The sequence below is a fragment of the Hippichthys cyanospilos genome, chromosome 10 (genome assembly GCF_059441005.1).
Source record: "Hippichthys cyanospilos isolate Australia breed blue-spotted pipefish chromosome 10, RoL_Hcya_1.0, whole genome shotgun sequence".
NCBI classification, from domain to species: Eukaryota; Metazoa; Chordata; class Actinopteri; order Syngnathiformes; family Syngnathidae; genus Hippichthys; species Hippichthys cyanospilos.
The window spans coordinates 2141903-2157975 of record NC_142378.1 but is presented as its reverse complement, the minus strand read 5'-3'; the positions used below and the strand labels follow the sequence as shown (position 1 = coordinate 2157975).

The 16073-nt window shown below is 42.0% G+C and overlaps 2 protein-coding genes across 2 annotated transcripts in view; both read left to right on the top strand.

Moving 5' to 3' along the window:
- The first annotated feature begins 474 nt into the window (after window positions 1–474).
- fpgt (fucose-1-phosphate guanylyltransferase) lies at window positions 475–3625 on the top strand. Its single transcript, XM_088425145.1, has 4 exons — window positions 475–621; window positions 748–915; window positions 1722–1814; window positions 1941–3625. The coding sequence occupies exons 1-4, from the start codon at window positions 528–530 to the stop codon at window positions 3338–3340; spliced, it is 1755 nt and encodes a 584-aa protein (XP_088281271.1). The 5' UTR covers window positions 475–527; the 3' UTR covers window positions 3341–3625.
- Window positions 3626–3765: 140 nt separating this feature from the next.
- Window positions 3766–16073, top strand: part of tnni3k (TNNI3 interacting kinase) — a 24353-nt gene continuing 12045 nt past the window's right edge. The window contains exons 1-21 of the mRNA XM_088425144.1: window positions 3766–4549; window positions 5657–5765; window positions 5879–5964; window positions 7121–7218; window positions 7297–7407; window positions 7496–7594; window positions 8104–8242; window positions 8326–8470; window positions 8545–8649; window positions 8724–8818; window positions 9055–9204; window positions 10149–10232; window positions 10304–10360; window positions 11217–11309; window positions 11374–11431; window positions 11511–11705; window positions 13153–13257; window positions 13335–13387; window positions 14134–14186; window positions 14673–14805; window positions 15614–15723. Of these exons, the coding sequence (XP_088281270.1) occupies window positions 4510–4549; window positions 5657–5765; window positions 5879–5964; window positions 7121–7218; window positions 7297–7407; window positions 7496–7594; window positions 8104–8242; window positions 8326–8470; window positions 8545–8649; window positions 8724–8818; window positions 9055–9204; window positions 10149–10232; window positions 10304–10360; window positions 11217–11309; window positions 11374–11431; window positions 11511–11705; window positions 13153–13257; window positions 13335–13387; window positions 14134–14186; window positions 14673–14805; window positions 15614–15723 (2118 nt within the window). The 5' untranslated portion in view covers window positions 3766–4509. The remainder of the gene's footprint in view (window positions 4550–5656; window positions 5766–5878; window positions 5965–7120; window positions 7219–7296; window positions 7408–7495; window positions 7595–8103; window positions 8243–8325; window positions 8471–8544; window positions 8650–8723; window positions 8819–9054; window positions 9205–10148; window positions 10233–10303; window positions 10361–11216; window positions 11310–11373; window positions 11432–11510; window positions 11706–13152; window positions 13258–13334; window positions 13388–14133; window positions 14187–14672; window positions 14806–15613; window positions 15724–16073) is intronic.

Sequence of the window (16073 nt, the reverse complement as noted above, 5' to 3'; positions counted from 1 at the left end):
TAACTTTTTCCCATCAACGTTTTTAATGAGGAAAATAGTTTTTTTTTTGGGGTGTGGGGCAATCTAATTGAATCAATTTTACCTGGGTTTTTGCTGTCCCGCTACTAAATGTATTTTTTAATTTGTTGTATAAATATATCTTTCTCAATACAGTATACATATAATTCTGTGAGGTAGATTTTGCCCGTTACGTAATAAAAGGTCTGGGAAACAGCCTCTCGATCATATGTTTCCAAATAATGAAAAAGACGTGCTTATCTTTTGCCATTTAAAACAGCTCCGTATTCTCTTATTCTTTTCCGGAGCAGGTCAAACTAATTCTCAAATACGACAAAAAATATATATTGTAAAGTATTCTTATGACCGTGTCGCTTTTGATATTATTTATTTTTAAAGTTACGAATTAGTTAAATATCTATAGTTATTAGTGTACATGTTTAGAAGTTTGGGGAGGTAACACGGTCACGTGACATAAACACGGAAGTGAAACAGGAAGTGATCCGTAATATTACTTTTACGCATAAGAAATGGACAAGGGAACTAACAACGCGAATCAAAACTTAGTAAGAAAGTTGCAAACGGCAACGAGGGAAAAACTGAGAAAATTCAACTGTTTCCGCGGTAAGTTTTCCAGGAGCTCCCCTACAACAATGATCAAGTTTCATATAGATACAGACCTATCAAATGTGTTTTCATGGCCATTAATTATCTGTGAAAATAACTTGCTAGCTTGTGGTCTACCTGCAGGTCAAGAGGTTCCGAGTGGTGAGTTTTGGGACGCAGTGGTCTTGACTGCCGCTGACGAAAAGCAGAAAAATGCGTACGAGCTTCAGATTACTGCAAAATTGGAAAGGGAAGAGCTCCCGCTTGGAGTTCACTACAAAGTCTTTTCGGATCCACCTGGATGTAAAATAGGTGGGTGGGCGACTCACAAGTCTTGAGTGGACATTTTGGAAAAATGCCTTTGTTTGGCAGACATTATTCTAGACACCACATTATTGATCCTCAAGTAAAATAAATGACCAGAGTTAATGTGCCGATGAGATCAGGTCTAGTCCATTGGCCGTACCAAAAAACTTTATAGATCCTGAACTACTTGCCATTTATTGTTAGCTTGCATAGTTTTTGTATCTTAAATAAATCAAAGCAGAAGAGTTTTTTTCAAGTTCTGACTTTTTTTCTGTATGTGACCCTCAAACAAAAATGCTAGGACTAAATCAGGGCTGCACATGGCAAAAACCTGGCACACAGGGCAACATAGCTAAATAATTTGAATGCAAACCAAATGGAAAAAAAATTAAGCCTACTTAGAACCAAGCACATGATTTACTTTCAAGCACATTTTAACCAATTAGCAGTCAAAATATCATTTTCTGTCATTTCAAACCGATTTTACTCAAATTCTTTCCTAATTGTATTTTTCAAAATGGGTCTCAATCGACAGCATGGTTTATATTAGGAATCAGGTGAGAAACTCAATGCCATTTCACACTGATAAATAATATATTAGAGTGAGAAAAGCAGAGGCTTTTGTCATGCAAACATTGCCCCCTGGTGGTATGATTACAAAGTGTTTGATTTGACATGTTCAGTCGCTGGCTATTTAAATGTTAATATTGCAAAGGATCAGCTTAATTAAAATGTGATTAATTGTGCAGCCCTAGACTAAATGTGTTTTTGTACTTTAATGTGTGTTAAAGTGACTTATTTGTGTATGCTAGGAAACGGCGGCTCCACTCTGCATGCTCTGAAGCACCTCGGTGACATCTATGGCAAGACCCTCTGCAGGATGAAAGTTATCCTGATCCATGCAGGTCGGAGATGAATTGAGGCTTATTTTGCATTCATCTCAGGGGGTGGTGGTTTTGTTACTCCGTCGCCTGAAAATGACATCGCAGCTGCTCAGGGCAAACGTTTTGACGGTTAAAATATTCCCCCAGGCGGCTCGAGTCAGCGCCTGCCCAGCGCCAGTGCGCTCGGGAAGATCTTCAGCGCCGTGCCGTTGGGGGAACCTCTCTACCAGATGCTGGAGCTCAAGCTGGCCATGTATGTGGATTTCCCCTCTCGCATGAAGCCCGGCGTGTTGGTGACCTGCGCCGATGACATCGAGCTCTACAGCGTCGGCGGCGACGGGCGCGTGACGTTCGACAAGCCAGGTTTTACCGCCTTAGCCCACCCGTCGCCGCTTTCCGTCGGCGCCGCCCACGGCGTTTTTGTTTTGAAGCCGTGCGAGGACGCCGAACGGTCGGAGATGGAGAGCAGAACCTGTTTGCGGTTTCTTCACAAACCCAGCGTCGCCACCATGCGAGACACGGGCGCCGTTTGTCAGAAGGGAAACGATTGTTTTCTTTCGTCCGAACCCGAGTTTGTCTACACGGACAGTACGTACTACGTGGACTTTGATACGTCTCGGCGTCTCGTCGGTGTACTTAAAGAGGTCGGACCTTTAGAATGCGAGATCGATGCGTACGGCGATTTCCTCCAAGCGTTAGGAGCGTCCGCCTCCATAGAATACACCCGAAACACGACCAACGTCTCCAAAAAGGAAAATAATCTGCTAGAAATCCGTCAGAAGATTTTCTATCTTCTTCGGGGAACGCCGCTCAACGTGATCCTACTGAAGAACTCCAAGTTTTACCACATCGGAACCATGTCGGAATACCTTTTCCACCTCGCCGGGGACGACGACCTGAGGAGCCAACTGGGTCTCTCGTCTTCTGCGTTCAGCCTGAACCCGAATGAGAAGACGGAGCCGGCTTCCTGCGTGATGCACAGCGTTCTGAAACCCAGTTGCTCCATCGGGGCCGGATCCGTGGTGGAGTATTCCAAACTGGAGGAGGGGGCGTCCGTAGGCCGGGATACGGTGGTCAGCGGATGCCGGGTCGCTCCCGGTTCCTCTGTCCCCGATGGGGTCTTCATGTATTCTCTGTGGGTGAACCGGCACGACGGAACAGGCGCGGTCACCGTCGCCTTTGGAATTCACGACGACTTGAAATCCTGCGCGAAAGCGTCCGCGTCCATGGAGGCCTTGACTCTTTTTGGCACCGCTCTGGAAGACTGCGTGGCCCTCTGGGGACTGGACCCCCATGACGTGAGGTTCTCCGGCGACGCGTCCGCCTGTAGTTTGTGGACGGCTTGTTTGTTTCCAGTTTGCGAGGACCAACAACGCTCGTTCTCCATGTCGCTCGACATGCTGCAAGCAGTCCGGGGCAGATGTGCTTTGGCGCTACCCGAAGATGTCAAGTTGATATCCATGCATGAAGCGCTGCAGTTTAAGAACCTGCAGGAGATGCTGAACTTCAGAAAGGGACTCTATCATGACATCGCACGGAAATCGTGAAGAAGATTGAAGTTAACGTTTTTGACGGCAAAACCCATTCAAATGTACGAATAGGCTAAAAACGGATTTTTTTGTCACAATTGTGGATCAGCGAGTTTGCTGACCAATTTAATCACTAGATGGGCAAAATTATTATGATTTAAAAATATTTCAATAACTTCATTTAAATATCTTGTTCAGTAATTCCCAAAATATAAGACGCACCTGTAAATGTTAATGTGTATAAAACTGTTTGGCAACAATGTAAAAACTACAGCAAAACAGAATAAATCTCATCTTCCTAAATTCTTCATATTTTCTTGTGTTCATATCCAAAAATTATATATTTGTTGTGGGTTAAGTGTGTTTCAGATTTCCCACGTTGTGAGCGGTGAGTGAATGCGGCGCCAGTGTAACATTGAATGCGCTCCAAGCAGTTGTTTTTCCCTTTCCTCTCGACGCAGCTCGAGTTCATTTTATCAAAAATACCTGAAGTTGCAGACCATGAAGTTGCAAAAGATCACATTTAAGAAACGTGTCAAATGAAATACCTTTCTGTGTTCTCTAACTTTACACCCAACTCCATACATTCCCATTCTTAGCTGAATACGCTGGAGACTTCATAGCTTTTCCGTTTCAGTAATATTCATGTGTGTGAACAAGGATGGACTCGGACGTTGGTTCAGTTTGCTTGCTTCTTTTATTTAAAATAATGGAACGACATCAGCTAACACAAGCTGCTGTTAGCTGCAACAAGCGCTTGCTGCTAACGGCTAACTGGATACACCCATACTTTTGTCCTTCTTTTTAGGGAAAAAAGGTGTGTCTTTTGTGTCTTATCTAATGTCTTATGAAAAGATGTGTCTTGGGATTTACGATAATTTTTCTACAGTGCCAACTCGGGTGTACAGATCATGTGATAATATAAAAAAAAAATGATTTTAAAATGTGATCCCGCCCTCCCTGTGAACTTTACACATGTCCCCACAACACAAGGATTACCTATGTCACACTCGCACACACACGCTCACGTGTCACGGCGATGAAGGGAGATCAGTTGTCGGAGTTTGTTCGGCCGTTATTATTTTTAGCCCGCCGCCATGATCCCCTCTTTATCTGGATGTGTGCAATTGTGACAGAGGCAGCGATTGTATGAGCGACCCATCAGAACGCATACAGGACCCGTACCAATGGGGAACTACAAATCCAGACCATCGCAGACGTGTACAGGTAGTAAAGACACCGATGGGTTAGTTGTTTATGTTTTTTTGTTTCTAATGTATTCATTTTTACGTTTGAATGATTTTGCATTGGCAGCACAGAGGAAAAGCAATTAGCATATCTGCCACACACGTGAGGTTCCACAATTTTCATTCCATTTATTGTAATTCCGTTTATTATTACTAATAGGTCGTCAAAATAATCTGTATTTTCACTCTACCGCTTTTCATAAAGCTATAAGATTTTCGTACCATCCTAGTTAGAAACTAAATGTACGATATGTCAGTAAATTCACCCTAAACATTAATACGAACATTATAAACACACAAGATGGATGGAAATTGCATCTTAATAGACAAATGAGAGGAATTCAGTTCATTTAGAAAAATTCTCTAGTCTAAATATAGAGGTGGGCACTGACCATCAAACCGTCGCCGACGGACCGACGAATGAGGGGAATGCTAAAAAAAAGGTGAATTAAAAATGTCGGAATTGCAATTTTCATCCATTGTTGTAATGTAATTACTTTTTTAGTGAATTCAACTTCAGCATTACTTTGTTTTACTTGTAGTGTGTGTGACAGATAAAATGTAGGCAAATGTTAATGAAACCGTCTTGTATAGCTGTAGGGCAGGCAGTTAGAAATGAGAACCGACATCCACCAATTGGGTGTCATTTAAAACATGATAATGCCATCCAGTGGACATGATTGTTAATTGCATTCTCGTCCCCTGCGTTCCTCAAATGTAGGATAATAAACATGATGGCGTATTATAGCCTTAAACGCCTTAGCTGGCTTTGTTTTCGTGTTACACTTATATTACTATATGGCATGACCCCATAGCAGACGTGTTTTCTGAGCTAGGTCATGTGACGTTCACAAGCTGAGCTGTGATTGGTTGTAACCTAAGTTAGACGCTTCTGCGAGAAATTTATCTTCGGTAAAATTAATCCACATGAACATAAGAATAGTTAAGAAAATTTAGGGGTTGACTTCATCTTTTTATCAGAGCCATTTTACATCAAATGCAAAGCGTTCAAAGAAGACACTTGGGAGCTGAAATTTCACCTGGTATCACCGTCTGCCCGATCCTCTTATGTTGTTCTTCTCTTAAGATGAGTGGAAAAAAAAGGTGAGTGAGTCGTACTCTCTGATCCTGGAGAAGCTGGAAGATGACCTCCAGCTCAAAGAAAGCGAGCTTGTGGACCTCAGACTTGCATTCAGGTGAGCACAATTTTTTTATTAAACTTTTCACACTTGTTTCACAGCCAAATTTGTGTGTTTTTTTTTTTAATCAATTCATTTGAATGAGTGATTTCCTTGTCTCTGTGACTCAGCTCTGACGAGGCCTTTCAGAAGGTCAACTTGAACTACCGGACAGAAAAAGGCCTGTCCTTGTTGCATCTCTGCTGCGTGTGCAAAGGTATGCGTGGCCACTGCATGCTATTAATAACTTGTCAACAAAACACTATGTCGGAGCGGGAGGACACATTACTAGCCACTTATCTGAGGACAAACTTTTTGGTCTTCGAGTCAACTCGTATGAAAAACCTACAGTACACCCTGAAGAACATCAAAGTAGTAAATTGCATCTCAATGGTTTTAAGATTTAGCCTGGGTCGTTAGTGGAAGTGTTTGTATTGTGCACACACTTTGCAAAATATACACATTGCATTTTTTTTCCTCATTTTGTAAATGCTTCGGCATAATTAGTTATTTATGAATATTTTTTTTCCTTCAACCACTCAAATTGTTCAGGGATATCAGTTCTATACATATATATGTAGGTTAAATGTATTAACATCCACAAAAAAATGAAAAATGGTGTTTGTCTTTGTAGTCTGTGATGTGAGGACACTTTTAAGACATATCCATTAACTGGTCTCTGCCGCCACCTACTGTCTTGAGGTGAAACACCAGTCAACAGAGAATTTTCTATTTGTCCGCCGCTCAGCAGAATGTAGCAAAAATGACAAGAAAATCAATAGCATAATTCGTATGAAAATGCATCTCAAAATTTCTTCTTATAATGGTTTTATATGGTCCAAAATTTGGATAATGATTGTTTTTGTACACAAAATTTTGCACATCCAGCTGCAATCACATAGAGAGCTCAGAATCGTTGCATTTTGAATTTACATGTTTTAATCATTGCTGGAAATTTCAGCTCCCTTGTGTTTTTTCCCATTGATTCTTTTATGATATGAAAAAAAATCAAAGGAATTTCCATAATTTTTAACATAATGCCACAAGCGTTAATGCAGCCATTAAAAAGCTTAGCCTAACAAACGTCCCCATTGCTTGACACGTGCGATTTAATTTATTCCTTTGATCTTTACATCAAAGGCATTTCACATAAAAAAAAAGCATTGAAAGAGGGCCCAGAGAGCTGAAATTTCACCCAGATTGTTACAACATGTCAAAGTTCATCATGGCAGGACCACTCAGTTATGGCATTTCTATGAATGTGCCAAAATATTGCGGGCAGAATGTTACGTAATTTGTCCAAAAAATGGACACAATACATTACGGTACAGTAATTGTATTTATGTTGGTATTTTCTGCGGGTCCGTGTCCAGGTAGCAAGGAACACATCAGCTCTTTGATGGTCAAAGGTCTCCGTCCCTCCAGACTAACCAAGAACGGATTCACTGCTCTGCACTTGGCGGCGTATCAGGTGGACCAAAACAGGAAGCGCGCGTCCTTATTCCTCCGTGAGGGACGAGCGTCAACAAGGTTCTTCTTTGAATACCAGGACAACGGCGAGCTGGTCACCGCGCTCCTCCACGGGGGATCGGACGTGCAGCAGCTGGGTTACGGAGCGCTCACCGCCTTGCATGTCGCCACCTTGGCCGGACACATGGAGGTGAGCGAAAGAACCAAGATGAGAGAAGTCGTCTTCAACTTCTTTTTTTTTTTTTTTTTTTTTTTTTGCTTGCCGCTGTTTCACGCAGGCCACGGATATTCTCCTCCAGCATGGCGCTTCCGTCAATGTCCAGGATGCTGTGTTCTTCACCCCGCTGCATATCGCCGCCTATAATGGCAACGAGCAGGTAAAACCGATCAATTTTAAGTGATCCGTTATTAACTCATTCAATCCCAAAGACGTATTTGTACATTTTTTTAAAGAGTCCTAACATTCATCCGAGGTACTTGCGTTTGGCTAAATGTGAATCTAAAAATGGCTAGTTCTAAAGTATTCAATTAGTTTAGGACATTATGTACTAATCTAATCAATTACTTTGTTACCTAAAAGCAAATAGCTAAATAAGTATGACTTTAAAAAAAACAACGGTCAATGTATTTACTCCTCTAATTCATCTCCTACTAGTCCAACCGCCAGTACATTTTCCTTACGGAGTACCCCAAGGTTCAATGCTCGGCCCCCTCTTGTTCACATTTGCTCCCTTTTAGTCAAGTTATTACCACAATTTGCTTAATTTTCACTACTATGTCAAACACCAACATGACCGACTGCCTTTCATGCATCCAAAACCAACTCATGACTCCTGAGAGCTCACCAGTGATGAAATGCTTTTCTTCTTTTTATCTTTCCTACCAGTTGGCCAAACTACTGCTAAAGTTTGGCGCAGATGTGAACGCCAGCGGCGAGGTGGGCGACCGACCGCTGCATTTGGCCGCAGCTAAGGGTTACCTTGACATCATTGCGCTTTTGGTCGGGGAAGGGGGGAAAGCGAATGGTAACATTTTTGCAGTTGAATTGGAAAAGTAAGGACAAATCTTTCGGTTTGGAGATTGCACAAATTCTTCTTCCTGTCTCTAGTGAATGCCCAGGACAACGAAGATCACGTTCCTCTCCACTTCTGCGCCCGTTTTGGTCACCACGAGGTGGTGCGCTTCCTCCTCCAGGGCAACTTTGACGCACAGGCCCACGCCACCAACATCTACGGAGACACACCGTTGCACTTGTAAATGTGCCGCTGTGGCATTATTACCCCCGTTGCGCCACCTTCTGACCGTTTGATGTGGTTTTCTCTTCCAGGGCTTGCTACAACGGCAAATATGACGTGGTGAAGGAGATTATCCAGCTTTCTGGCGCCGAGAGTCTCACCAAGGAGAACATTTTCAGCGAGACGTCATTGCACAGGTTTCGGCTCCTACCGTGTTTTCTGAAATAGTCGCGGACCTTCGGGCCTTATTAATTCCCGTCTTGCATCCCAGTGCATGCACCTATGGGAAAGACCTGGAAATGGTCAAGTTTTTGTTGAGCCAGAATGCCATGAGCATCAACCACCAGGGCAGAGATGGACACACAGGTGAGTTTATTTTTAATATGTTCAATTCAATCCCGAAGATGTATTTTTTATATGTCTTTGGAATTTGATGAGTTCATTTTCATCAAAGCAGATTTCATCTGCTTTCCCAAAGCTAAGATTTTATTGTGTTACGGTATAGACAAGCTAATGGAATATTAGCAAACAAACAAAAAAAGTCACAATCAAGGGGAAGTTGACTTTTCATTCCTGTAATGTCACCCGTATTGTTCTTCAAGCCCTGCACAGCGCCTGTTTCCACGGTCACATCCGCCTGGTGCAGTTCCTGCTGGACAACGGCGCCGACATGAACCTGGTGGCCTGCGATCCCAGCCGCTCCAGCGGGGAGAAGGACGAGCAGACCTGCCTCATGTGGGCTTACGAGAAAGGTGACTTTGAATTCAAATCTGCTTTTACAAAAAAAAAACAAAAAAAACAACCACAATCCATAAATCATAATTGTCTAGAAAGGACTACCCTCGTGTTCATTGATATTTATTGACTTAATTTTTTACTTTGCATCTTTTTCTCCAAGTCCAATATTCTCTTTCCGTTACACGTCATCTTCGTCATACTGAGTGTAGTCCAAAAAATATCGCGTCATCCAGAAATAGGCACCGTGAGTGTTTTGTTAGTCGTTTAATCCCGAACGCAAGTTGAAATACATTTCTATGACATCACGATCCAACTGGGAATTAAATAATATAACCAGATTCAAACGCCCTCAAATTTCCCTCCATCGTACAGAAATGAAAAAAGTGGATCATAATGAATGTGGGCGGGTCCAAAATAGGACAATAAACATATGCGTAGTTGATATTCAATACGCCACGCTGCAACAGTTTAGAAGTTGCAGCACTGATGTGTCTTAAACTTGAACACGATTATATAATTAGCGTGAAGTTTCCACTCCCTAGTGTTTTTTTTTCAATGCTTTCTCTTTTGATTTCACATAGAAATAATCGAAAAAGTCGAATAATGGTACCGTGTATGCACAAGGGTTAAAACTCCCACCGCCTACCATCGAACATTTTTTTTGTTTTAATTACTTTTTAAAATAGCATTGCTGCGTATGACAAAATGCATTTTTAGTTTATGCCGCGGGCCGCTAAAATGTTGACGGCGTGCCACAAATGGCCCGCGGGCCACAGTTTGGCAAACTATTAATTTTTTTTCACTCTGATTATTTATTAACTTTGTATTTCAACTCATGTACTTGTCAATAACACTCATATGGGGGAAATTATTTTGTATTCCAAAACAATACATGTTCTTTTCATGTAAACAATGTTAAAAAAATAACAATAATAAACTTTGTCAATTTCCACCATAGGTCACGATGCCATCGTCACTTTACTAAAGCATTACAAGCGCCCGGACGACTCCCCCTGCAACGAGTACTCGCAACCAGGCGGAGGTGAGTCCGAAATCTTGGGCCCCGCACAAACAGTCACGTGGACCCGTCTAAAATTGGCAACCGTCCTCCAGATGGCTCGTACGTTTCTGTGCCGTCTCCTCTGGGGAAGATCAAGAGCATGACGAAAGGTAACGAGGCGGCGAGGATTTTCTCACGTTATCGCCTGACTGTCATGTGACATGACACACACGCAAAAACGCACTGTTGCTCCGGGAAGCAAAATATTCGCCCGAGAGACGGTCTATTCATTCGTGTCCACTGTCGTGTCCGTTTTGTCTCGGCGAGACTGAAAAACCGGGATGGATTTATTCCAGAAAATGAACAGTCACGCTAGTGCCCAACAAAATATTCATACGATGTAATTTGCGCAACCGGGCAATGACATCACCGATTTTGCATATAATGCCAAATTTCGCTCAATCACGATCCAGCCAATCAGACAAGATTATTTACGTTATTATAACTCATTAAAGCCTCTATCCCACTGAGGTATGAACTTTGTTGAAAGTTGCGAATTTTGCGGCAAATTCTGAAATGCAAAATTCACAATTTTCAATTTGGGAATTTTGCACAAAATTTGCCACCTTTGGTTGCCTTACTTGTGAGGAGCATGAAATGAAAAAAAAGTACAAACCCTAACTGAAAGTACATCAATTTTTTTAAATTTTGTGTCTAGTTTATTTCGTTCATATATTTTTAACTTTAAACAATAACAACCTTGATCCTCATTAGTAAGTCAATTTAGATCGCTGGTAGAAAAAGTGTCACTTTTTTGCGGGAATTTTGCGTTTCCGAACTTTCCGCAAAAACTTTGTATGTTCAGCAACAATGACGACTTTTTTAACTTGATTTTTTTTTTTTGTTAACTATAATAACCTCGGTCTTCACTAGTAAGATTTCTCAGATCGCTAGTAGAACAAAAATCGAACATTATTATGCCGTACTCATTCCCTGTTTAAATGTTGATTTTTTTATTTTTTGAAGAGAAAGCGGAGGTTCTTCTACTCAGGGCCAGCCTCCCCTCTCATTTTCATCTTCAGCTCTCGGAGTTGGAATTTAATGAAATCATCGGCTCAGGTAACTTTTTTTTTTTTTTTGTAAAATCTTACAAAATTTTACTAAAACTCAATTTCTCCCATAGGCTCTTTCGGCAGGGTTTACAAAGGCAAGTGCCGGAACAAAATAGTCGCTATTAAACGGTAAATATCTGTATAACGTATTTTTTTTCCTGTACCTCCTATTTCTGAAAAAAACGCTGCAAATTTTTTCCATCTGCAGCTATCGAGCCAACACGTACTGTTCCAAGTCGGACGTGGACATGTTTTGCCGAGAAGTGTCCATCCTGTGTCGCCTCAACCACCCGTGCATCATCCAGTTTGTGGGCGCCTGTCTGGACGACCCCAGCCAGTTCGCCATCGTCACCCAGTACATTTCCGGGGGCTCGCTTTTTGCGCTCTTGCACGAGCAGAAAAGGTGAGGCGGGGTAACGTTAATGTCCTTCGGTGTTTTAATTGTCTGTCTACATGTGTTTCAACACCATTAGTGTTCAAATATCAGTTGCTTATACCAGTGGTCCCCAACCTTTTTCAGCACCAAGGATTGGTCAATGTTTGCAACCTGAAGGGGGGTGGAGGTTATCGGTGGGTAAACTTTTCTCCAAAATATGATTCTAATTTACTACATATTTTGGTACATCAAATTCCGGTATTTTCTACGTTACTGTGTATAGGACGCACCAAGAGTTTCACGCCAATGTAAAGACTCTAGCAAAGCAGAATAAATCTCAACTTTTCTTGCGTTCATATCCGTAAATGATGTATTGTTAAGTGTGTTTCAGATTTCCCACATCGAACGCAGAGCCGGTGTAACGTTAAATACACTCCAAGCGGTTTTTCCTTTCCTTGCAACACAGCTCATGTTCATTTCAGTGCATCCATCCGTCTTCCACCAAGTTGGTGATCGTGCGCAAAAGGCCGCACTTAATAAATGAGACAAATGGAATACCTTCTACCCGGTGCTCCATACCTTGCCACAATTCATTGAATCAGCTGGAGACATCATACCCTTTCCGTTTTAATAATATTCTTGTGCGTGAACGAGGATGGACTCGGATTTTGGTTCAGTCTGCTCGCTTCTTTTATTGAAAATAATGCCGTAACAACCTCAGCTGATGTCAACTGCAACAGGCACTGGCCGCTAACAGCCAACTTAGTTTGCCTTTAGCTCGTCTCGTTACGGTAATTATTGTAAGCAAGAATTTTGACCAGTAAAAAAAAAAAGGGGCCAAAGCTCGGCTTATGTGGTCAGCAGATCAATCATCCTTGAATAGTGTCAAATTAAAAAAAAAAAAAAAAAAATCTTTCACTCACTGTTTATAGGACACACAAATAATTTTGGCCTTCGTTTTTTGGGGAAAAGTGCATCTTACATTTGGAAATTTATGGTAATTATTGCGGTCCGTAAGACCCGGTAGCGGTTGATTCATGGACCGCTACCGGGCCGTAGACCGGTGGTTGGGGACCCCTGGCTTAAACTATTTTTTCATGACTTTTTTGTTAGCATTAATCTAAGTTGACTAAATGGTTATTTCTCAAACAAAACTTGTCATTCCCTTTGCATCATGTTTACATAGTTTGACAATAAACTTCCAGCGGAGGAAACTATCCTGGCGAGTTACCCAAGAAGAGTATGTTTTCACAACAGAGCAGTCATTAGCCTCTCTGGAAGCAACCCCCCTGACCAATTCCTCCACTTTAGTCGCAATCGCCATCGATCGGGATCAAGTGTTGTGCTAACTGCGTGCCCAGGTGCACTCGGGCCTATCGAGCGACGGACGCTAAGAGCCGCGCGTGATTGGCAAGGGCGAGGGCATTGATCCGCCGCTAAGTCGCTGCCGCTTTAATGATGTGTCAATGGACAGACTTATCGATCTGCAGTCCAAGCTCATCATCGCCATGGACGTGGCCAAAGGGATGGAGTACCTGCACAACCTCACCCAGCCCATCATCCACAGGGATCTCAACAGGCATGCTTCTCACGATTAACACACACATACACACACGTGGGCCAATTGTGATCGATGACACGCCTGCTCTTTCGCAGTCACAATATTCTTCTTTATGAGGACGGACACGCGGTGGTGGCTGATTTTGGAGGTGAGAGTTGTTTGTCAGACCGGTCTGGAACCAAACCTCATGTACTGTAGATAAACAAGCATTCACATGTTAGATTTGCAACCATGGAGAGGTTAGTGCAGGGGTGTGTAAATGTTTCTTGTTCGCTGGGTATGTGAGAGTGTGTGTGGAAGAGATAGTGATGTTTCAGCAAAAGATAGTGTAAGAAATAGGTGTCGAACTCCAGTCCTCGAGGGCCGGTATCCCGCAGATTTACCGGTTTTCTCTCCTCAACACACCTGATTCAAATGATTAGCTCATTAGTAAGCTCTAGGGGAGCTTGAAAATGATCCTAATCAGGTGTGTTTAGGAGAGAAAACCGAAAACCTGCAGGATACCGGCCCTCGAGGACTGGAGTTCATACTGTACTGTTTGTATGAGAGCAAGCGTGTGTGTTGGTATGGGAATGTGTAATTGAAAAGTCTATTTGAGCATAAATGTGAAAAAAGGTATTGTGTGTGTGTGTGTGAGAGTAAGTAATGCATGTGACATTGAGTTTTATGTATGTGTGAGAGGAGTGATTGATTATGAGTGTGTGTGTTTAGTTGTGAGTTAGTGAGTGTGTGAGAGGGACTTGGAAAAAGAAAGTGAGTTTTTGAAAGTGTGTGAATTCCCCATTGCACAGAGGAGCTCTATTAAAAGTATTTTTGATACTCATTTTTGATTTGAAAATCAGGTTTTTCAGGACTAAAACTTTATTCACTGATTTGTCCGATTTATGTCCACAGAGTCAAGATTCCTCCAATCCGTGGATGAGGACAACATGACCAAGCAGCCAGGTGTAAGTCGTAGCTCCTTCGGTTTGTCTCGCTTTTGTTGACCAATCGGATTTCAGATTTTGTTGCCACGCTAATCTAATCCGCCCAAGGCCTTCAGAATCAATAGTGCTGGCCCATTTATCATAAACTGTAGAGTAGTGCCAAACAATTCATCAAATTCAATGTTGTATTGTTGGTTTCTGTAATTGCTATTAAGAGGTAGAACAAATGTAGCCGGGGGCTTGCCTGCACCTGCAATCAATTACCCAGCAGCGCCCCAAACTGCCTTCATGCAGATTTCGTCTCGGCGCGATGATTCATCACAAGCAAAGATGCTTAGCCTGCAGTTTGCCGTTAAGTGTGTTGCGTCTCTGGAGAGCCTCCTGTTGGAAGAAACCAGTTACCTTGGCACAAATGCATCCTTTGCCATAGCAACAGCACCTGTGTGTGTGTTTTCAATTATGTTTTTTTTTTTATTTTTTTTTTTTATGAGACATCTTTGTGCACAGAACCTGCGCTGGATGGCTCCAGAGGTCTTCACTCAGTGCACGCGCTACTCAGTCAAGGCTGACATGTTCAGCTACGCCCTCTGTCTGTGGGAGTTGCTGACTGGAGAGATTCCCTTTGCGCACTTGAAACCCGGTAATTTTTCCCTCATGGCATATTTTATGTGCATTCGTTTAAATCGGGCACTTAGCCTACGCGCTTGGGATGCAAATGAAACTTGCTTAAATTGAATATAGATTATGTCTTCTTATGGTGGTACATGAAGTTCTAACAGAGTTACTATCAGAAAATCTAATGTGCTTACTTTTCAAATTGAGAGCAAATTAATTGGAACCCAGAGCTACTTGTTGCTTATTGTGACTCAGTTTTAAAATGCAAGCCTTTATTTTGTGTTGCTGACCGTAAAGATCCCATTTGCACATTTGACCACGGTAATTTTTTTCCCCATGACATGTTTCATCAGCGTTAGCTTAAATTGGACGCTTGGCTTCCCATCTTGGAATGCAAACGAAAGTCTAAATTGAATGTATATTATGTCTTATGGAGGTACATGAGATTTTAGCAGATTAATTATCAGAACATCTCATGGAATGTTTTGTTTTCAAGTTAAGAGGAAATTATTTGGAACATGAAGCAATTTTTACATGGCAAAACGTACGCCTTTTATTTTGTTAAGTTCGACATGGATGCGCATTTCCGTTATTTTCGGCAGAAACAAAACCGATGCTCTCGCACGCTTTATCTTCTGAAACCGCTGAGTAAAATACGCTTAGCGATACCACAACAAATGCAGTTTAAAGCGTCAACAAACCAAAATCAGATCACACAGAACTGACTTTTGATTCTCCCTCTCTTCTTATAATCCAAAAATTATTATTCTTATTTTATTTTTTTTTTCATACAGCATTGTGTATTTGATTGACATTTTTGTCTCTGTCCTCAGCTGCCGCAGCAGCAGACATGGCCTACCATCACATCCGACCTCCTGTTGGCTATTCCATCCCAAAACCCATCTCGGCACTTCTGATGCGGGGATGGAACGCGTGTCCAGAGGTAGAATCACTTAGAAGAAAGAGGAGACTAATTTTTCACACTCCCCCTCAAAAAAAAAAAAAAAAATTCTTTCGAGGACATTCCCTTTTTTAATAATAAGCACTGGAACATACATCACCGGTTTCCGACCAAAAAGCAGAGAAAACAAACTTTTTGTGAAAACAAAACGACAAGCCGAGCGTCAGCTATTTTCGAAACCGCAAACCATAAACGAAGCAAAAATATGCAATGTTTGAGTGAAATGTGTAACTTTTATTTGACACGCTGTAAAAGGAGCTCGCGGAGAAACCGCTGGGATGCTCTTTGATCCCGCTGAGGCAATGGACGCTGAGTCAGCTGCAAATGCATTC